The sequence below is a fragment of the Alexandromys fortis genome, unplaced genomic scaffold (assembly GCF_014885135.2).
Source record: "Alexandromys fortis isolate MF-2015 unplaced genomic scaffold, M_Fortis_MF-2015_v1.1 scaffold_65, whole genome shotgun sequence".
Classification (NCBI taxonomy): domain Eukaryota; kingdom Metazoa; phylum Chordata; class Mammalia; order Rodentia; family Cricetidae; genus Alexandromys; species Alexandromys fortis.
The window spans coordinates 3,356,667-3,380,391 of record NW_026067986.1 but is presented as its reverse complement, the minus strand read 5'-3'; the positions used below and the strand labels follow the sequence as shown (position 1 = coordinate 3,380,391).

The window sequence follows — 23,725 nt, the reverse complement described above, 5'->3', positions numbered from 1 at the left end:
CATCTGGAGACTGGATAAACAGTGGTTACACCCACATAGGAAAGATTTTACTCCAGAAAGAAGCACTGGTCCACAGCACCTAAAAAACTTGCTAAGTGAATTAATTCAATCATGGAAAACTGTTGGATGGCTCTTTTTATAAGAAAAAAATGCCCAGAGTAGTAAAGTCTAAGAAAGGTTAAAAAAAAATACTGCTTGACTAGGGTTTGGGTAGGAAGAAAAAGGTATGTCTGCTAATGGTTACAGTTTTTCTTAAAAGGGAGTGGTAAGTAGTCTATAATATTGGTATGACTATATGTCAATTCTGTGTTTAGTACAAACTACTCAATTGTATACTTTCAATGACTGAGCAATACAGCATGCAAATTTGATCTAAATAAAGTTAATGATCTTGTATTATCAAGTATTTTACTTTTATTCATTTTATAAGGTCTTCATACTGAAGGAGGAGAGAGGGAAGAGGAGGGAGAGAGACAGCAGAGAGACAGAGAGGAGGGAATAAGATCACAAACCCTTAGATCTATTCTCTAAACCTAATCACTGTAATAAGTACAATGCTGACCACGTTAACTCCCGAAAGACTGCACCATTATATTATAATGATGACTAAGAGAAATGAAATCTGTTCTATATAGGACATTTAAAAACACAGGATAAAAGTCCCTGATTAACATGTGGCTTTGTTAGACAAATGGAGTGAGTGCCTACAATGTGAAGAACAGTACTACAGAGGTCAGCACCCTCATTACTAAGCCGGGGGTTACCTGGTGTGAAGAACAGAGCCTGAGGAAACCATCAGTCCTCACTTTAGTCTTGTAATTAGTGTCAAACAAAGTCAGAGTCCGTGTATAAACTTAAATTATAGTTTCTAAGTCAGTAATTAGTATTTATTGCTATTATTAATAATACAGCTATATCAATAATTAATAAAGGAGCTGCAAAATCCAACTTTATTCTTTCTCACGTCTGATACTTTAAAAGCACTACATTGTTTTTCCTTGTTCCTGGGTTTTACGAGAGCAAATCCCTGCTTTGGAGTTTGGCAGATTCCAGACACCAGCTGTCTGGTATTGAGCGCTACTAGAGTCTCTGATGACACTCCTGTTAGGAGCTTCTGATTGTAGGGTCACATTCTTTTGTACAGATTCTTAGCTGAGGTCATCCATACTTCTTCCGACAGGTTACAGCTTGTTTTGAGGAAACATGAACCTCTGCTGTAACGGATGCCTACTACAGCCTCTTCCCTGGCTCTGCCGACATGCTCTTTTGGTGTTTCGTAGGAGCTCAGGTCCCAAGGTGCCAACATCTCCAGCTTCAGCAGACAGGTTGAGTTCCCCGTGTCATTCTCTGAGGTCCTCCGTACTTGGCTGAAGAGATGTGGCTCTGCCATTGCACGCTAACAAATCTCCATTAGGCTCACATTCCTCTGACACGTGAGCTACGGGGGCAATGGACTAAGGGTTTAGGAAGCAGTTTCACAGGACTTGGGCCATTCATTTTAACTGGAGTGGTGTCTAATCTGTCTTTAGTCTCAACTGAAATCCTATGGCTTAGGAAAAGCCATGCTGTCAATATATTTTAATATATTTTAAATAAATGCCATTAAGTTACTTTTATTTTTCATAAGTGGAGAAAATACCTAGTTTATTAGTGTAGTAAAATTAAAAATAAGATTAATTAAAAATACAAAAATGAAGTCTAACATTAGTGGGATGGAGAGATGGCTCAGTGTTTACTGTTCTTCTAGAGGACCCAGGCTCTGTTTCCAGGACCACACAGTCTGTAACTCCAGTTCTAGGGGATCTGATTTCCTCTTCTGGCCTCCAAGGGCATTGCACACATATGGTGCACATAATTTCATGCAAAACATTCATACACATAGAATAATATAATCATAATAGTAAGGACTATAGAACACTAACACAGTTTTTCTTTTGGAGATAGGATGTCATATACTCAGACTGGCCTCCAATGTCTATATAGTCAAGAGAGATCCTCCTGTCTCCACCTTCCACTTCCAATTTCGGCGGCACTGCAGATACAACCAGGGCGTCATGCACGCTAGGTAATCACTCTATGAACTAGGCAACAACACCTGCCTTTCTTTCCTTTCTCATCTTTTCACACGGCTAGTAGTAAAATCCATGGCCTCACCCATGATGAGGAAGAATTCTACCACTGAATTTCACTTCTAACCCTGCCACATTTCATATGGGTGTATTTTTAAAGTAAAAAAAGAAAAGAACAGGGACAGAAACAGAAAGCTCTTCTACTACTTAATAAGTGTTAAAATTTGATTTTATGTGCAAATGTTATAGATCATAGGCTGACAAAAACTTTTGAAAGAAAGGCTAGAATAAATGTTTTAAAATGTGAATGCAGGCTATAAGGTCTGTTAGAACCACACCACCTTTGAAAGCAAAGGCAACCACAGATGCTACATAGATAAATTAGGCTGTAGCTCACTAATGCTTTATTTATAGAAGCAGGTTGTTACCCGAATTTTGTCTAAAAGTCATTGTTTACCCTGCCAAAAATTAAATGAGCTGACATTACACCACAGTTCTTATTGCTAATCTCCCATGAGAACTAAGAATGAGTGCTGGCTAGCTAAAGGAGGTGAACGTAACAGTTAACACATCATAGTACCCTGCTTACTTCAACACACACTGGATTAAATCTACCAGTCACACATTCAAAGTAACATTAAAAGCACAACATCTGTACCTGGATTTATGAATTACTGCTAAAGACTTTTCTGTGGGCTGGAAAAGAAACCCAGGGCACTCCAGATGCTGTGAAAAGCATTCTCCCACTGTGCTACGTCCCAGCCTATGAAAGGCATTTCAGAATAAATTTTAAACAGCAGAGAACTGAATTCATTACATTTGTGAAAGGAAGCAAATGCATCCTCTCTCAAGACTTAACTCTCTTTCCTGAATTAGTCTTTGCGTATAGAAGAAAAGCATGAAATACCTGAAAGGACTTAAAATACTGGACTCTTAAAAACATTGTGCTTGGGATCCAATCTCGTCCCTCCTACATGCTAAGCAACCTGGAGCTATTTTCTTCAGCACACAGAGTGTACGTGTATGTGTGTGTGTGTTGTGCGTGTGTACATGAGGAGACCACAGGCTGGTTGGGGCAGGTATCGTCCTCTTGCTCCCCCCATCCCTTGAGACAGCCTCTTTAAGGGTTCAGCTGGCTGGCAAGTGAGCTCAGAGACCTGCTGCTGCCCGTCCCTGCACACGGATTACAGCCACATGCCTAGATCTTTGAGCAGTAAGTGTTTTCCCCTTGAGCCATCTCCCCTGGCTCCTCAGCCCAGAGGTTTTAGTGAACTCAGTGCCTACCTGGTAGTGATATGCAGGTTGCTGATAAACTGGCTGAGCTACCATCACGGGAGAACTAGATATGGACCGTGACTGTGGGAGGAAACAAAATTTACTTTAGGAAGAGCTCTTCAAATTACAGTAAAATTTGATCTTCAGTTATTACCTAAGCTCAGTTAACTTTTTGTTATTGATTAAAATGTTATATTTTTTCCTCTTATGGTATTATTATCAACTTTATTTAAATCTATTTATTAAAATAGTTTTCCTATGTGACTTCATTTCCATAGCAATACTAAAACGAACACCAGTGATGTTTCTTTAAGTCTGAAACTTAACACTTCCAAAGGTGATGACAATATAAATCATTTCCCTGGAGAAACCAGAAGTGAGTTGTTTACACCAGTGGTTAGCGTCAGATGAGTGATCGTATTGATCTTCCTGTTACTGAGTACCAGCATTCTAGTCCATTATTATATAGCCAATTAAATAAAACACTATGAGACAGTGAAATCATGTTTAAGAAATTTAATTTTGGATTATTAAGTAAGTTAATAATCCAAAAATTGTGATAGGTCTGTTTTTGAGGAAAACAAAGTATTTTTTGATTATTCAAAATGATAGAGTAAGCCCCCAAATACATTACTCAAGACCAAGTAATTAATAAGACAGGTAAGTTATATTTCAATCAGGTAAAATAAACCGATGATAGTGATTAAAATTTAATTTCTAATTTGGAATGTAGTATGCTATTATTTTGTTTAGATGCCTATAATCCCAAAGTCAAGAGAAATATTGTGCATTTATACAATTCAGATTGGTATACTAATAAAACTATAGTATAGATAAGGCTAGAAAGTAATGGTATATTTTACTGTTTTTATGTTAAAGGAGGAAAATGACCATCTCAGCAGACAAATGCACTTAAATTTGCCTTTTTATGATGAAAACTCTTAGCAAACAGAACAGAGGATAATACAGGAGGATACTGTCAGCCATAATTGATTTTGCCTCCTACGACATCTGCTATGCTAGAAGACACGCTTGACTGCCATAATTACGGCAGAGATGCTTTTAACCACTTTAGCATGCCCTGAATAATATTTTACAATAGTGAAATATTCGGCCCCAAGTGGAAATAATGCCAAGACTTCAAAATTCTGGTTCATAGTGTCTTCTAAAGCTAATGCTGGGGTCACCCGGGAAAGGCCACACCGTTAAGCTGATCCTTCATGGGATGGGTTGGCAAGTGAGCATGTTGGATGTGACCTAGTCTGCTGTAGCGTTGAGGGAGCGGTTTTAGGAAGGTATGGACTCCGGTGGTTACAGAGTACCAGATATAAACAAGGGACCCACAAAAGCAGGTCCAATTTCATCACAGTAATTCTAAATTCACAAAATGAACACCACAGAAAAAATCACAACATGCTTGGACTTGAAAACTGTGCTTTTTTTGGGTCTGTTTTGAAAACAGGTTTTGCTGTGCGTCCCTGGCCTTCCTGGAACTTCCTCTGTAGATCAGGCTGGCCTCAAACTCGGAGTGTACCTGTTTCTGCCTCACAAGTACTGGAATAAAGTTGTGGCCACCACCCGGTGTGGACTGTGCTTTAGAGGACATACAGTGTCAAGAAGAATTTAAGCTTGAGGACTTAAATAAGCCAGAAATAACCATAAATAGTATTTTTACATGTAATATTCTGTTTTGATGTTCACCTACTCACATTAAGAAGACAATTTGGAAGTTGAAGATGAATAAATGCTAAAGAAGGGTCTCTTCATTTTTTTCCTGCATCTCATTTATCAAGGTTGCCATCATAACCAGGATTATCATAACCAGGACTATCAAAATTGACTATTTACATTGCTTCTGACTTAACAGTGAGGGTAAATATAAACTTCATAATATATATGAGATTGATATTACACTAAACATTAAGATTCGTGAGAGGTTTTCTATGGTTAGATAACACATTTATTTGTATTTTGTGTATGTGTGTGGATGTCAGAGGCTGGTGTTGGGGAGTCTTCTTTGATGACTCTACACTTTATTGAGACAGGGTGATTCCAGCTTTTATGCGGATTATGAAAACTGGTGCTAACACCTTCAGGGCAAGCTCTTTATTCACTAGGCCATCTCCACAGTCCACAAATTCGCATAAAAGATTTGTTTTACTATCTTAGGTATAAGAGTGTGCCTGCGTGTGTATTTGAGTGTTAAAGTACCTGCAGAATTCAGACAAAGGGGCTGGATCTCCTGAAGGTGGAGTTACAGGAAGTTGTGAGTTGTTCAACATGGGTCCACAAAGTGTCAACAGCTTAGCTCTCAAAAATATAACATTTAAGTTAAAAGCAGACTACTGATACAGTGTTTAAAAACGCCCCAAGGAGCTCCCTACATTTATCTGTAATAAGAATATAGAAAATGAAGAAGATATTCTGAAGAAAGGATAAAAGGTATGGAAATAAGGAAACGACCTAAATTTGCTGTATTTTATTTCCTCTTTGGAAAGAACTTAAATTATATTTGTTAAATTTGGGTAGTAGGGGCACAACTATATTTGTATTTGTTTGTGCTTTAACTATCTCAGAATCAGGGCTAAAGAGATGGTTCAGCGGATAAAGGCTCCCAGGGCCAATGTGGTGGAAGCAGAGAACCAGCTCCTGAAAACTGTACTCTGACATCCACTGGCTGACACAAACAATACATAAATACGAAAAATTAATCAAATACATAAGAATAAAAACAAGTCTTTAAACATATCTGGTAGAAACTCTTCTAAAATGAAAACTCCTTACAGGCCAAGACGGTGGGACAGAAGTGACCTCTGGAGTATGGAAGTAAGCCACGCCGTTGTGGTAAGTGTAAGGGTATCCAGTCGACGTGGTCAGGTACATCGTTCCAGCAGCAGGCATTATACTGGAACCTAAAACAAAGAATAAACAGCAAAGTCTTTAAGTTTATAAACACAAAATTTATTAATACACTTCAGAAAAATAGTTTAAGATTTCTACATTGCTACAGTAAAAACTAAAATACTTAAAACGCTATGTATTCTAGTATCTTCGAACAATCCATTTTATAATACCTCAGAGTTATAGATTATAGGGATTAACAAACAAGGTAAATTAATATAAAAAATCCTTCATTTCAAATTCTCATGCTAGTCTAATGAAACAATTTAATTATCAGTAACTGAATTATTATTTTTATAAATATTAACTATGTAGAGAGCCTGAAAACTATGGTAAAGTTCCTGAGATCTTGGCTGGACCTATTCTTAAAAGTCCAGAGATGATGGAGACAGTGAAGCTGGAGAAGATTGGATTCATTTTCCTAATTCTTTGGGTTAATAGCAGCATTTACTCATGACCCTCTTATCTATACTTTCCCTTTCGTTACAACTTCTGCTATTATAACCATGACCATACTCCTTGAAGTTAGTCTAGGACCTCCACCACCTCCCTTCTTTCAGTTCAGGATTCACACACACACACACACACACACACACACACACACACACACACACACACTCTGTCATTGAGTGAGACTTTAAAAGCTACATAAAGGTCAGGGAAGCATGATCATGACGATCTGGGACTTGAGTTCAGACCCCAGCCCCTGTATAAAAGGCCATTTATGGCAATATAACCCTAGTCTTGAGGGTGGGTGGGGAGGGGATGGAGACAGGCAGACAGCCAGAGCTGTCAGTGAATACCAGGTTCAGCGAGACACTTCTGTCTCAAAAATAAGGCGGAGAGCAACAGGAGAGTGTACTGTAGGTCACCCACCGTCTCCCTCCACATGAGCACCTGTGTGCACACGTGCAAACATAAACAAAAGGAAATGGGAAGAGAGTTAAAATGTGCTGAAAATAAAGTAACGTAAACTCGTGTGCTTTTTCAATACTGCTTTGCTGTTTTATGACTGATTAGGCGGCGGTAGCAGCAGACTGCACACAGAAGGGCCCACGAGGAGAGGTTTCCCAATGACGAAGGCAAGTAGACCAGACTGTTGGGAATACAATGTTGGTAATGAAATAAAAAAGAAATGACAGATTTGAGAAAAAAACTAATATATGAGTCTCTTATAATTGCAGAAATAAATTTTAGTATTTATTTTTATTTGGAGAGAAAATAAAAATAGCTTTGTAGTCTATAAGTCTTGGAACAGAGGCTAATACTACAAGCTAATCCTATACTTCTCCATTAGAATACGGGGTTTTACTCCAGGAGACAAGGTAGAGGCTGAACATGGTGTTCTTACAGGGGCACTTTAATTCAAACAACTGTTATTTTAATGGAAAAAGTTTATCTTTAAATAATCAAATGACGGATACTAAGAAACAGAATGCAAATTATCCATGAAGATTTTACATAAACTAAGACTTCTAAGAAAATATAGAATTCCAGTGTACAATGGATTAAGAGCCACAGCTGGCCAAGGTCAATTTCCCTCTATTATTGAGAGTATTTCAGCAGAAATGTCAACTGGTGTTTCCATTATTCAGGTCTCGTTTAGTAGACTACATTTCTGAATTTCATAGATGCAGCTAAATGGTTTAAAATGACTTTCATCTTTAAGGCAGATATGTGTATTGTATAAACAGAGCGAGCACTTCTCAAGTTGGCTTTTCATGATATATAAAAAACTGCAACAATGGCTCTTTTGCTCATTAGTTCTGAATAAACTATTTGTGTATGTGAAAGCAATCAGTAGACAATGGGTCAAAAACTGTTGGTACAATTATTATAGTTAAACTCTTACAAACAACAGTATTCTGAAAATATTCAGAATCCTGCTATATTTAGTATAATCATCTCTCTGCCTCACGCCCAGTCCCTCCGTGTGTGTCTGACTACTTATGAACTTGCATGCAGAGGCCAATGTTGATGTCAAGTATCTTCTTCAATCATTTTCCATTTTAATTTTAGAGATAGGGTCTTTCACAAACACAGAGTTCACTGACGGCTCAACTAGATGGCTGGCCAGTCAGCCCCCATCCTCTGGCATCCGCCTCCCCAGCTCTGGGATCTCAGGCACGTGCTGCCATGCTTTGTATTTACGCGGGCTCTAAGAGATCCATTCCAGTTCTCATTCTTGCAGCAAGCACTTTACTCAGACAGCTTTGCAGTCCACCATACATTTTGTAATAACTAAGTTAACCAATGCTGAGTCAAAGTTAAAATACCTGATAACTGCTGTCCACAGAACACTTCAAATTAACACAATCTATAAAATTGTTGACAGTGATATGAATTAACAGCCTAAGGTTTTACATCCCAGCAGACACATGATATGACTAAGGAAAAACAAAATTAGCAACTATTTTATAGAAATCTTCTTTAATAAACAAAACTACAGAAGTGCTTAATATAAAAAGTTAAAGGAAAAAAAGAGTATTATAAAAATTTGAGGAAGGCATACACAAAAGTTATCTAACCCAAAGATTTAGTGATTGTTTTCTCTGATATTTAGGACACACGTGTTTTGACTAAAAAGCACATGCAGTTACTTTTTTGTTTTTAGTTATATATTTTTACTTTCTATACTTTGGCTAATTTAAAATATTTCCATAATCACAAATACTTTTAATTAGAATTCTAAATTTATTTAGCTATTTTAAGTGATATTTTCCTATAATTTTTTCTTTTGAATGTATGTTCAAGGATGAAATACCTGGGTCTTTATTGTTCAATTTATAAACAGCAAGGAAGTAGACTCTGCCTAGAAGCCTGTCTGCAGATGAATGGATAATGAAAATGTGGGCACACATTCATATACACAGAAGGATTTTATTCAGCTGTAGGGAAAAAAGGTCATTCGACCCCCCAGTGGGGTTGCAACACACAGGCTGAGAACCACTGATACAATTTCTATGATATACGAAGAACAAAAGACTGGACCCCACGAAAAAAACCAATTAGAAATGGGGTACAGAACTAAATAGAGCTCTCAGTAGAGGAGTCTCAAATGGCTGAGAAACACTTAAAGAAACTTCAACATCTTTAGTCATCAGAGACATGCAAATTAGAACTACTTCGAGCTTTCATTTTACAGCTATCAGAATGGCTAAGACAGATAAAAGCCAGGTCACGCTGTGTGGATGTTGGGTCAGGGACCAGTCATTCACTGCGGGTGGATCCACCGTCAATGCAAACTGTAAAGAAGTCTGTGTGGTGACTCCCCAGGAAGCTGGGGTAACCTATCTCAAGGTCCAGCTGAACTAACTCTCGGGCATACACCCAAAGGACTCTGCATCCTACTCCAGATACACCTGCTCAAGTATGTCTGCGTGCAGCAGCTTTACTGTAATAGGCAGGACCCACAGATGAGGGGTTCAAATGACTCCTATGACATTCTCCTGTACCTGTAAGTCCGCGCCTTCTTCTGCCACCATCCTGCAGGAGATGGGGGCTAACACAGAGACCCTAACAGGACAATGCACAGGGTAACGGATTTTGGAAGCGCTTGGAACATCTGAAGTGGGATGTCTCCATCAGCTCTCCCATCCCTGCCATCAGGGCTCAGGAGCTATGTAGAAGAGGAGGAGGAAAGACTAAAGAGCCACGTGGGATGAACTGACACCAAGGGAACAGTGTGAGACACCAGAGGACAGATGCACATTATGAATTAATTCACAGACGGTGGCAGCAATCAAGCCAGACGCGGTCCCAGCACTGAGGTAAGGAATGGACAGGAGCTCCCACCCCTAACCAAGAAGCTTACCTGCAGCTGACAACTGCTTATCAAGAAGAACTTTGCTTTCACCAATGGTGTCTCACTGGGCGTACTAACCACTCTTAAGAGTAGGCCCCATGCCCAGGAGATAGCCGACACAAAAGGAATGCAACTGTATTTCTTGCATTTTTGGCCTCATATTGTTATACCTGAACATTTTTTTAAAAACTTACTCATCTTTTACTTGTATATTATGGCTTTTGACTCTTGTTTTTATGGTTTTGTTTTTGTGTGTCTGTGTTACTTGTGCTTTTTCACTTTTTTAAAGATTGTTTTTAAAATGTATCTGTCTTCTAAAGAGAGAGAAAGAAATAAGGGGTGGAGGTGGATGGGTGGGGAGGATCTGGTAAACTGTGATCAGAATATACTCTATGAATTTTCAATAAAAAGAAAATGTTATCATGAAACACATTACTTTTTATGCTAATTAAAAATATTTTCCTTTAAACCATAATTAAATAGAATATACTTAACATTGTTCATGTATATTTCCCCTATACCTCAAGCTAAGGTATTTAAATTTCTATTAAAAATAGTTATATGACTACCAACTTTGCTAAAATAGCTATTAAATAAAGAAACAATATTTTAATAAAATGTCTAAAATAGTCTAATAGTTCATAAAAGGATCATGCAAATATTAAAAAATACATTAGTTCTCAATACATACGAGGAATCCCTATTTGTTGTTTTCTTATTGCTGGACCAATGTTCAGTTTCTTATCTTTGTAATTAAGTTTTTCAGCCTAAAATAAAGGAAAAAGCCCATCACCATGATTTGTAAAAATCATTTGACATCATGATTTGTAAAATTTGACACCATGATTTGTAAAATCAGTGGAGAAAAACCAGTATGAAACTAGCAGACATTATGTGACGATTTCTTCCTCTTTTTTAAAGTACAGGTCTCACGAGTTCCAGACTGCCCTCACATCTGGCGTATTACTGATCTTCTGATCCTTCTGCCTCAACTGCTCAAGTGCTGCAATTGAGGGATTTGCCACACTGCCTGGTGTATGTGGTGCTGGGAATCAAGTTTGCTAGCAAAAAGATGTTCTGAGATCAAGTAAGTGTCTTTATCTTGGCTCCACTGCTGTGCATCTCGATGGTGTAGTAATCATCATTAGTTGCTGATTGTGTGTTTGCACTCAGTCTGTGAAGTTCATGTGCAATACTAACCACTATTTACAGTTATTTCCAGGTTATTTGCGGTATTACAGAAAATGCGAGTAGTTAACACAAAAGCACCCAGTTAGAGCAAAATGTTTTTTTCTTATTCTAGTTATCATATTATAATAAAATGTCCTTTTAAGATGTTTTTCACATTATGTGCTATTTTTTTAAACAATAAAATGTCTCACAGGTGCTGAAGTTCTAGCTAATGTTCCTAAGCACATGAAGACTGCTCATGGATTTTATGGAGAAAAAGTGTTGTCATGCTTAATTCAGGCATTACAGTCCTATTGGCCACGAATCCAATGTCAACGAAATATACTGTTTATCACGACTTAGATGTGAAGTGTGCATTCCCTCCACAAACATGTTCACTTGTTGAATGCTTTGTCCAAATGACAGCTCCAACCATAGGAGGTGGTCAGATGAAAAGGATCGGATCTAACAGATCACTGCTGAGTTAGTAATCCTACAGCATTATTGGATGTGATGGGACTGTTAAGGGCAAGGCTTAGCTGGAGGAAACAAGCCGTGATCGCATATTTCTGAAAACTAGCTCCTCACAGATCCCTTCCTCAGCCACCTCTGCTTCCTGCCACTCACTGTCACGGGTTCCGCCTGCCTGGGCTCCACAGCACAGAAGCAGCGGCTACCAGCTGGAGCCTGTGAGACCCTGAGCTGACATCATCTTTCAAGCAGCTGCTCTCAGATCTCTGTGACAGGCAATACAGGCTTTGCGAACACAATTTCTTTAAGCAGCAACACATGAAACCAGGTCATGTGTTAATTCACTGGCAGCAATACTGGGACAAGAGGATTTTGAAACCTTATCTTGTATTCCAAATAGGACACCAGAAGTTCAGTACCCACTAATTCAGTTTTATGGTGACTATAGAATAAAAAACTATCAAGGGTAAGAACTGACTGTGTATGATTTCAATACTACATAATTAAATGACCTTTTTCTAAAAGGTTAAATGTTATACTTGCATATTTTAAAAGATATCAAAGTGAACTACAGGCTACAGACACTTTATTAAAGAATGTTACTGGTTTATGTAGTTTTTCATAGGAAGGAAATAATATCAGGTAATCTTATTCTAGTAATTTACATTTGTAGTATTCCTTAGGAATTACAAAAAAACATTTACACCTCACAGAGACACATTCTTAAATCACTAGTTTAAACAAATAAAATAAAATACACTATAACTTAACAACCATCCTCATGTAATGACTTGTAATGTATTGTTCTTCAGACTGTTTCTTAGGGGTCAATGGCAATCTTAAGATACACACACACATGTATCTGCATATATAGACATACACAGATCCCTGGCTTGCACTCAACTATTATCATAAACAGTTAGTTTTAAAGAAAGAAGTTCCAAAACAGAAGTTAAATACACTGAAAGATCTTACCTCTTGTAAGATTTTTTGTGCATCTTCTTGAGTCTCAAAAGTGATGAAACCATACCTAAATAAATGCATTAAGTATTAATATTTCTTAGAATATTACACTAAATTTTATTTTGGAGTTCAAGAACTGCAAGTTTTTTTAAACCACTGAACTACATGCCTAAAGCTGTATTAACAGTTTTACTGTTTAAGTATTGCCAATGTGGGCATGCCGCATCAGCATGGGCACCACAGATCAATACTGTCATTGAGGATGAATCTATGTGCCTGGTGCTCACAAAAACCGGGTGTCAGATCCCTGGAGCTGGAGTTTAGGTGACTGTGGTCCTCACGTGGGTTCTAGGAACTGAATCTGGAGTCCTCTGGTGGAGCAGCAACTGACCTCATTGAGTCTTCTCCAGCCCCATTCTCGCTGCTTCTTACAAACCAATTAAGCTTTTGTTTATTTTTGTATCTCATTGTTGCTGTTACACACTGGTTTATTTTTTAAAATCTATGTTGTGTTGTCTACAAATTAAATTCTTTCATTTTCTAATTTGGTGAAATATAAATTTTAAAAATATATTCTAATAATTTTCTGAACTTCATTGATTTCTACTGCAATCACTTCCTTTTATCTCTAATTTTGTTAATTTGGGTCTTCTCTTTTTTGGTTAGTCTGGCTACTATCTTATGGATCTTGTTTGTCTACCTAAAGTACTTCAATTGGTTTTTTTCTACTTCCGTTTTTATTAACTTCTGTCCTGATCATGATTCTTTGCTTCTACTGACTTTTTTAAGTTTGTTCTTATTATTTTCTAAGGCTATAAGATCCATTATTATTTATCTGAAATCTGGTTCTAAATGTTCATATTTTCAGCTATGAATTTCCCTCTATGAAGAGTGCCGTCTATCCAATAAAGAATGTCTTCCTTCTATCTCATAAGTTTATGTATGTTATTTCACTTTGATTAAAATAATTTATAAATTTCCTTAATTTTTTGATGCAGCCATCATTCTATAAAATATTATATCTCCGTCAGTCTTGAGTGTTCTAAAGTTTACCTGTTTTTTCTAGCTTTATTCCATGTGCTAAGGATTCAAAACATTTTCACTTTTCCCATATTTGATAAGCCTTGCTTTGTGTCCTATTATATATCCTATTATATATTTTAGAGGAAGCTTTATGGGCCAATTTGAAGACCGTGTACTCTTCAGTGTTTCAGTGCAATCCCTGCGATGTCTGCTAGGTCAGGTTGGTCTATGACGTCATTATCTCAGATGTCCTCTTTTCTCTGCTGGGATGCCTTACAGGTGAGCCTAGAGCACTGCAATAATCCACTATTACTGTGTTAGGGTTAGTGCGTGTCTCTGTACCCCAGGAGTCCCTGCTTTATGAAATTAAGAGCATCAGTATTCGAGGCATGTACATTTAGAATATTTTCTCTTGTTGAATTGTTACCTTAATCAGTTTGAACATTTGTTATCTCTTTTAATTTTTTTTTTAGACACAGAATAGCAACTGTCTGCTTTCTAGTTCCCTGTGCTTGGAGGACCTTTTCCCACCATTCAGCCCTCAAGATTACATTTGTCTCAGATGACAGGGTTTATCTTTAGGCAATAAATTCTATTCTTTATTTCCATCTACTACTCTGTATATTTTGATTATAGAATTTAGTCTATTAACATTTAAAGTTATTACTGAAAGGTGTATTTAATTCCCGTTGTTTGTCAAATTTGTAGTGCTTGGTCTTCTTTCTATTCCATAACTACTCTTCTAGGGTGGTTTACTCTTTCTTGTCGTGTCCTGGATGTGTTTAATTTTGGCTTCTTTCTGAAACCAATCAAGTATCTTCTGAGTGCTGCTTAAGTGGTCATGAATTTCTTCTGCTTGTTTTTTTATCATACAAAAGGAGACTTCAATTATGCAGGATATAGTAGTTCAACTTAATATATTATTCCCTTCCAGTACTTCAAATACATGGTTCCATACTCCCCTGGCTTTAAAGGCTTCTGTAGAGAGATTTGCTATTAATACTGACAGGTCTGCCTTTATATGTAACTTGGTATTTCCTCCTGTGGCTTTCAATATTCTTCTTCACTCTCTGTACTTGGTGTTTTAATTACACTATGATGTGGAAATCTTCTTTTCTGTTCCTGTCCATTTTGTTTTTTACATGTCTTGTGAGTACAGACAGCGTTACTTGTCAACTTGACAGACTCTAAAGCCACTTTAGAGAGAAGCCTCTAGACCTGTGGGGAATTAGCTTGGCTACAACAGCCGCTGGCCATGCCTGTAGATGACCATCTTGTTGGGTTAATTGAGGCAGAATGACCTGCCCATGGTCAGGGGCATTCACACTTCATGACGATGTGATGTGGCCAGCTCAAGTTCCAGCTGCCTTGACTTCCCCATGGGCTGAGCTGTACCCTTGAACTGTGAGTCAAAGCAAACTCTGCGCTCCCTAGGTTGCTCTTGCCAGGGCATTTTTGTATCATAGTTACAGGAGAAGAAACTAAGACAGCTAGCCATCTATTTCTCTAGATTTGGGAAGCTTTATGATATAATTCTATCAAAATATCTTTTATGCCCTAAACCTGGAGTTCTATCCTGATAGTTCATCACTTTTTAAATGTTGTGCATATAACTCATGATGTATTCATGTTTTATTATTTAATCTTTGCTGATACAAGAATTCTACTTCATCTCTCGTTTCCATTTGATCCATTTTATTGGTGAAGCTTAATACTGAATTTTCTATTTGACTTACTGAGTTTTTCATGTTTTCAGTATTTCTTTTTAGTAAATTTCTTTCTCATTCCCTGTACCGACTTTCTTATTGCAGTCAGCTGTTTACATATAATCTCTGTGAATTACTCTAAGTTTATTTTCATACTGTTTTGCTTTGTTAAACATTCGTTTCATTCCCCATCTTGAATTTCACCTAATTCACTCTCATTTGCAGCAATTAATGATGGAATTGACATTTTTGGGCTGTGTAACACTGAGATTTTCGTGTTTCTTAATTACCACATTAAGACTTAGGCATCTGTGGTTATTTTGTTGACTGGAGTTTTTTATCAACTGTATCCTTTAAGCCAAATTATCTGTAACATTTAAAAAGGGCAAGACTGAGGTAGAGTCGAGGTGCACAGCTCAGCAGTGAAACCCTCAGCGCACGCGCCCAGGCACTTGGCACAAGCTCTTTACCACAGTACCTACTGCAGAAGCCACCCTAAAGTTGGGAGGGCCACAGCACAAGCATCATGCAGATAGTTAAATGTAACTACTGGAGGGTCACTACGCTAGGACGGCACAACAGGGCATTAAGGACGGAGGGACTGTAGGCTGAGCAAGGATCAGTATCAGTATCAGGGAAGTTAAAGTTTGGAAGGCTGTAGTGAATAAGAAGTGAGCACGGGGAAGAGAGGAAAACTGCATGGGCTGGGTATAAGAATTCAGAGTATGAAGTGAAGAATGGTTGGAGGACCATAGAGAACAATCACACAGCCTAACCAAGCACAGCATGGACTAAAGCAAGACCACCCTGAGACATTTTCCCAAGAGTAAAGACTAAGAAATCAAACACAGCAACAAAATCCCAAACCCAAGAACAGCCAAGTAACAAAAGTACAATAAGAGTATACCGAGGGTTTATTTATTTATTTATACCCAGGGTTTAAAAAGTCACATTGGATATATTTTTTTTGGAAGATTAAGTTTTGAATTCTTTCCTCACTGTGATGTTTCATGTACTGTATTGTGCTGATGGGAGAGTCTGACTCCCGACCTCAGTTCCCGCTGTTAGATTAGACTGGGAGACAGACGGACTGCGCAGACTCTTCCTGGACTAGACCCTGGTTTAGTGGCACAGTAGTGACAGTGTTCCCCAGTGTTCTGAGGAGAAGGCAAACAGGGCAGCCCCGAGAGCCTCATGTTTGTTTCAGATTTTGTTATTTAGGTCTTTGTCTTGGTTAGGGTTTCTATTGCTGTGAACTGGCACCATGACCACGGCACTGGTATAAAGGAAATCATCTAATTGAGGTGGCAGCTTACCACTGCAGAGGTTCAGTCTATTATCATCACAGTGGGGAGCATGGCAGTTGGGAGTAGGTGGCGCACACACAAACTTGGTGCTTGAGAATTCTACATCTTGATCCAAAGGGAACAGGAAGTGAACTCTGTCACTGGTCGTGGCTTGAGCATATATGAGACCTCAAAGCCCACCACCACAGTGACACACTTCCTCCAACAAAGCTACACACTCCCCCTTGGGGGCCATTTTCATCCAAACCACCACAGTCTTCAATGAGTTTCTTGTTACTCATTTGCTCGTTTGCACACAACCTGAGGCCACTTGTCATTTTACAAGATTTTTGAATCCTCTGTTCAGTACTTATTTTATTATTGTATTTAGATTTGATAATTAAGGAGTTATGATCTTATGGGTTCCCTTGCCTTTTCATGCTTCTTTTATAATCTACTGTTATGGATATTTCTTCAATTTCTTAAGAGGAACCCTCTTGACAGCCTTCTTTTCATGGTGCGAACCTCATTACCACCCACTAAGGAGAAAACAAATAGCTTTAACAGCTACAACACTAAAACAAATCAGGTAGGAAACACACTTAAAATTGATAGACACTAATATGCCCCCAATGACCACAAATCAGGAAAGGGGAAAAATAATGTATAAGCCATCAAGTTAAAAACTTAGGGTCAATGTAAAGGTAGTAAATTATTGAAATGACAGGAGGCTGGGAAAGGGGAAAAAGAAAAACGAGGTGAGGTAAATGAGAGAAATGAATAAGAACACAGAAAAACAGTGAACAACTGCAGGTTAAATCATTCTGCTTGCACAATAATGGAAAATGTATAAACAAAATTAAATATGAAAATAATAAGAGAAAAACATCGCTTTTTGAAAACAAAGTAAAAATACTAACCTATAGTAAGAAAGGGAAAAAAGGATAAATACAAGGCCTCAAAGACACACAAGCAAAAAAAAAAAAAAAGAAAAAAAAACCAACCGAGACAAACATTGGAGCAGTTTCTTTCCGGTCTCTACTGTGTGACAGGTGGTGTGCAGCTGAGAGCTCAGTCGCCTGTCTTCCCTAAGATTAGGCTAGTGTTGAGCCCACACTCGCCAAGTGCTAATATGCTTCAGACTGTCCTCGCTTTAGGATCTTTGCTTTCATTGTGTGCTGGGAGCCTCTATGGCCACAGGTAGCATTGTACTTTGTAGGTCAGGTAGATTCTTCCATGTTCCAGAAGTTCCTTAGTTGGACAACCTGGTACAGCTATTGTCTATGCCAAACAGTGTTGCCAAGGGTTTGAGGAGTAGGGAAGACACACAGGCACTGAAATGTAACCCAAAGGACTAGTCTCAGTGCTCTCAATCCCATGGAAAACTAATCACCTTCTAGGAGAGAGGCGGCTACAGAAAATGCGGGTTGAGTGCTGGATATTCTCTAGCCTGGCAACAGTTAAATCTTATGCCCAGATGAGGCTCTGAGAGTTGGAGTATATGCTAATCTCAGGCTCAAGGCTGCTGCTACTCTCCGCTACTTTTCCTCAGATGTGGCTGTCTCCTAGCCGTGGAAGTTGGAACCTTCATATTCTTCACTGTTGGATCTTCCATTGTCTGAACTTCTCAGCGGCCCAGCCCTTCCTTATTGCCTCCACAACTCTTTTTCATTCAAGAGATGGGACAGGTTGTTTTCAGGCTCTCTGAATTTTAATTGTTGCTTACTGGGTCACTTTTCAGCTGTCCTTCACCTATTCTGTAGTTTCCAATGTTCTTCTAGACTTTCTCTTTCCAGAACAGAATCTTTACTACCCTGATTCTCATTCACTGTGTCACAGAAATGCAATTTCCACTTTAACTTCTCACCTGTGTTTTTCTTTATTTCTTTTTCTCCCCTTTCTTTTCTGTGGTTCCAGGGATGAAGCCGGGGCCTTGTGCATGCTAAGCAACAGCCTTGGCTTCTTTATTTTATTTTGTTGTTGAAAAGGGCAGTAACCCATGCTGGCCTCCAGTTTGCAAAATTCCTGCCTCAGTCTCCAGGATATTTATCAGATTACATCTGACTTCCTATCCTTTTCAATGACAAAAGTATTACCAAAATTAATGTAAATTCTCTTAGCTAAGTGAGAGGGATATAATCTCGACCTCATCTTGATATTATTTGGCAGTTTCAGGAGTTTTTTTTTTTTTACAGTGTTTGTGAAAACACTACCTCTTCCACATTAGCTCCTGCCATTCTCCATGCCATTTCTCATTAATACTCTTTTTCTATCTTATTCGTCCTTCTAGTAATCCTGAAAATATATTTGTTTGGAGAAAACACAACCCTTTATTCATTTCCACTGCCATATCTAATTTTTTTTTTGACTTTGCAACAAAACTTCTGTGAATGCAACATGCAAACTACCTTTCCCCTCTCAGAGAACTCTGGATGTTGTACACAGAGATATTCTGAAACAGCTCTATACATTACAGGGCATAGTCTACTAACTTCAATGTTCATTCTTGTTTTTGTCATTGTTCTATTGCTGTGAAGCAACACCATGATCACAATTCTTATAAAGGAAAGATTTCAGTAGAGCTGGTTTACAGTTTCAGAGGTTTAGTTCACTGTCGTCATGGCGGCATGCAGACAGACATGGTGCTGGAACAGTAGCTGAGAGTTTGACATCTGGATCCACAGACAGCAGGGTGAGAGAGGCACTATGGCTGGCTTTGGCTTTCGAAAGCCCAACAACTCCTCCAACAGGGCCACACCTCCTAATCATTTCAACTAGTACCACTCACTACCTGGTGGCAAGCATTCAAATACATAATGAGCCCATTCTCTTTCAAACCACTGCATTCTACTGCCTGGACACCACAGGCCTGCAGCCATATAATAATACAAAATGCATTAGTTCAACTTCAGAAGTCCCCATAGTCTATCACTGTCTCAACACTGTTTAAAAGTCCAAAGTGCAAAGACTCTTCTGAGACTCAAGGCAATCTCTTAACTGCAACCCTTGTAAAATCAAAATCAAAAACCCTATCACATGCGCCCAACAACAATGGCACAGAATACGTTACCATTCTAAAAGGTGGAATAGGGCATAGAGTGAGGAAACACTGGACCAAAGCAAACACAAAACCATCAGGGAAAGCTTCAAATCCTGCCTTTCCATGTCTGATGTCAAAGTGCTCTTCAGACCTCCAAGTCCTTTCAGCTCTTCTGACTACAACACACTGCTCTCTTGGACTGGTTCTATAACCCCCGTCTGCAGCTTTCCTCAGCAAGTATCCATAACTCTGGCATCTCTGACATACTGAGTCTCTAACGAAATCCAGGCTTCACCCGATGACCTATCTGGGCCTACATGCAGGGACACCCCTGACATATACCTGGCCTCAGCAGCCTTTTTTAGACATAGAGGAAGATTCCACATTCTTTTTCTTGTATTCCTGACTCTAAACCTAGAACCATGGGGCTAAATCTGCCAAGCTCTGCTGCTTGCTGGGTCTGCAACTTAATCCCCTCTTCCAAATACATCTGCACCAGCTTTTTGTTGTCTATGGTTTCTTTTACTGCCTAAGTTTTTCTTTAGTTCCTTTCCACAAGGTGGAAACTTAACTGGGTGGGATCTTCAGGTCACCACTCCCTTTACTCCACTGAACATCAGGTTTTCCTTAAACTCGAGTCCAACAACATTCCCAGTGCTTCTTTCTCCATAAACCACATTTTATACTTTTCCTTGCTCAGCTTCCTTCCTTTCAGTATACATCTGCAGTAAGAGTTGCTGCTGATAACTTTACGACAGAGTCAAATCTAGGGTGTCCTGAAAGCTCCTCTGCCAAAGCCAGTACTTGAACACTCTTCAGTTTAGCTTCAGGCAATTTTGGAGGGGGGGGGTCAAGGGCAGAAAGCAGCCTCTTTCTTTGCCCAAATATCACAAGAACAATCTCGTGGCCCCTTACTAATTTTCTTCCCCTCTGAAACCTTTTGAGCCAGGCGTTATAATCTACATTGTTGTTCCTACTAGGATGCCCATAAGCCCTGCTGAAAACATTCAACTGCTTTCCTGATCCAAGGTCCCAAAGACCACATCCCACCAACAAGCATCAGGTCCCAGCAAAACCTACTCCCTGGTGCCAGCTTCTGTCTTAGTCATTGCTCTACAGTTATCAAGAGACACCATGACCATGGCAACTCTTATGAAGGAGAACATGTGAGTGGGTCTGGCTTATAGATTCATCATGGTGGCACACAGGCAGACATGGTGCTGGAGGAGGAGCTGAGAGTTTGGGCTTCTGAAGTTATAGACGTCCTCCAAAAAGGCCACAGCGCCAAATCCTTCCCGACAGCACCCCTGTCTGGGAACCGAGCAGTCTAGCATATGAGCGATTACGAGGCCACTCTTTCAAATTATCACAATTTTTTTGATTTGACAATTTATCATTCCTATTAGACTGGCATTTTTCATTTGTTCCTTGAGTAGATTCTGAATCACAGACTACAGACATTCTTTCAGATCAGCAATTTTCTGATAAATTCTCTTATAGATTAAAAAAAAGTACACAATTCCAGAAGTATCCGCTGTTTCAGCTTCTGCTTCTTTAGATACTATATAATTTTCCACTCAACATTTTTGTCATATTATACTGAACGGCCCCTTGGTCCATGTAAAAGCAGGTCTTTAGATTAATAAATATAGAACCCCCTTTTACCCTAGTAAAGATCACGTGTGCATGCTCACACACACATCGAATGTAAGGGAAAAAAGAGGACATAGAATTCTTTACTAAGAAAAAGACAAAATATATTAGCATACAAAACTTAACCCAACAAAACAGTTCATTATTCTACATATTATATGAACTGATACAAACCCTTTGGATACTCCGGCTCTGTCATTAACAATCTTCACTTCTTTTACAGACCCATACTGGGAAAAAAATTTTCTTAAATCATTTTCATTTGTCTAGTGGCATAAAAAAAAACATTAAGAAACGTTTTAGTCACTAAAAGATGAAACAACTCCAATGTCTGTTGTGGAGACATAAAAACTATAGAGAATAAGTTAGAGGGCATCTCATCATTAAAAACAGGCAAAACCATTGTTACCAAACTCTATGTACTTTGCTTTACGTAGCAGCTAGGCTGCTACTTTCAACGGAATGTTCTATGACTGCAAAGACTGCAACTATGTAAAGGACTCTTTCAGTGCCTTTAAGAATGTTAACGGGATTGTGTACACTAAAGCCATAGTTAGGCTACATTACTACTGGCTCTAGTATTTGGGGAGGGCAGCTGTTCATCAGTAAAACCAAGTTACAATGGCCTAATCCAGTCAGTTTGAGGTAATCAACATAGTCTTTAGGAAGAAAGGAATGTATTTCCCCCAAATACTTGAATTTGCCAAAGTAAGTCACAAAATGCTATAATATTTCAAATAACAAGATATTTTCCCTGTACTAAACATAAATTTTAGATAATACAGACATTACATTGCTACAATAAAATTAGTAAAACACACACAACTTTCAAGATGTATACAAAGATGGTTTGGGACTATCTGATTTTACTAAAATAGGTAGACAATAAGAGCTATTCCCAGAGTATTTATGTTGAATTCATGGCAATTTAATTTTGGATTCAGTTGCACCTAAGCATAACTTTAAGTTTACCTAAAGGAGAAACAAAACATGTCTTAGAGCACAGCCACTCACTTTGAGTTCAACTGTTACCTCACTTAAATACACAATTTGCTATTTTGGATGATAGCACTGAGCCTGTTAAATTGGATAACAACAAACACTAAATCTAAGAATAAGTGAGTTACTTTTATTTTAACAATGGATTTTCTAATGGAGTCAATGCTAAAATGAGAGCTGCTACTAGATATTCAGAAAAGTGCATCCAAACTATTCTCTGGAGAAGTCACTAACCCAGTCACTAACTCGCAGAGTAAGGGAAAGACAAAGTCACGGTGACTGAACCTGCAGAGCACAAGTGAGGTTTCAAAGTCTGTGTGCGACTGTAGGAAATTACTTCCTCACAGGGAATTATTTGTGGTTTTGAAAAAGACACGTCTGAAAGGAAGTAATTCTGTTACCTTAATGCTATGGCTGTGTAGGAAACAATGACCTCTAAGATTCATATTGGCCTGATGTGCTTTCGTGACTGACATGAAAATGTTTTTATTGAATACGTAATTTGAAAGTTCACTAAGATGTTTAATAGGAATGAATTCTAAGCATGAATACATGTATTTTCCATAGCTACAATCTTTCAAAAGGTAAGAATTTTGTAAAGCATATTTATTCCTAGGGAAACAATCACATACTTAAGAATCATTATTTTGGCAAATGCACCAAGCACAGCATTTTTCTTAGGTGAAAGAAAAAGTAATTTTACCTAGATTGTAATAGGAGTATAAGTCCAAAATCACACACTATAGCATCTTTATTATAACAGGCGTCTCTCCCTATATTTCTAATATGTAAACTCAGAAATGCTTCTATGAATTCACCTGGAAGATGAATGTGTGTGCGTGTGTGTACACTGAATTTAGGGCCTCTACAAGACAAACCTCTACCACCGAATTACCGACTCAGCTCAAGTAAGGGCATCTGACTAAAAATATTCATGAACATCTTTCCTGCTCATATCTACTGCTACACTTCTTACACAGGAATACTGAAAATCACCTCAATTATGCTTTTCTCAAAGAGTGAAGCAGCTGATGAGCTGATTAAGCACACTTTTATACAGATTTTCTATTTGGACCACAAGGTCTTTTAAATTAGCAGATTATAAATCCTAACAAAGAAAGCTATTTGTAAGAAATTTAAGTCTAGGATATGGCTTACAAGTGCAAGATAAAAGTTGGGATAAAGATATAGGGTTTTGGAGCTGAAGCGATGGCTCAGCAGTTATGAGCATCGTCAACTGTTCCAGATGTCCTGAGTTCAGTTCCCAGTAACCACAGGGAGGCTCATATTATCTATAATGGGATCTGATGCCTTCTTCTGGCAGCCAGGTGTATGTGCAGATACAGCATCATAAACATAAAATA

The 23,725-nt window shown here is 38.4% G+C and overlaps 1 protein-coding gene across 1 annotated transcript in view; it reads right to left on the bottom strand.

The window, feature by feature from the left end:
- Window positions 1–23,725, bottom strand: part of Boll (boule homolog, RNA binding protein) — a 63,756-nt gene that overhangs the window by 35,742 nt on the left and 4,289 nt on the right. The window contains exons 3-7 of the mRNA XM_050159253.1: window positions 21,537–21,628; window positions 12,667–12,721; window positions 10,742–10,817; window positions 6,129–6,256; window positions 3,354–3,425 (exon numbers count right to left, since the gene is read on the bottom strand). Of these exons, the coding sequence (XP_050015210.1) occupies window positions 3,354–3,425; window positions 6,129–6,256; window positions 10,742–10,817; window positions 12,667–12,721; window positions 21,537–21,628 (423 nt within the window). The remainder of the gene's footprint in view (window positions 1–3,353; window positions 3,426–6,128; window positions 6,257–10,741; window positions 10,818–12,666; window positions 12,722–21,536; window positions 21,629–23,725) is intronic.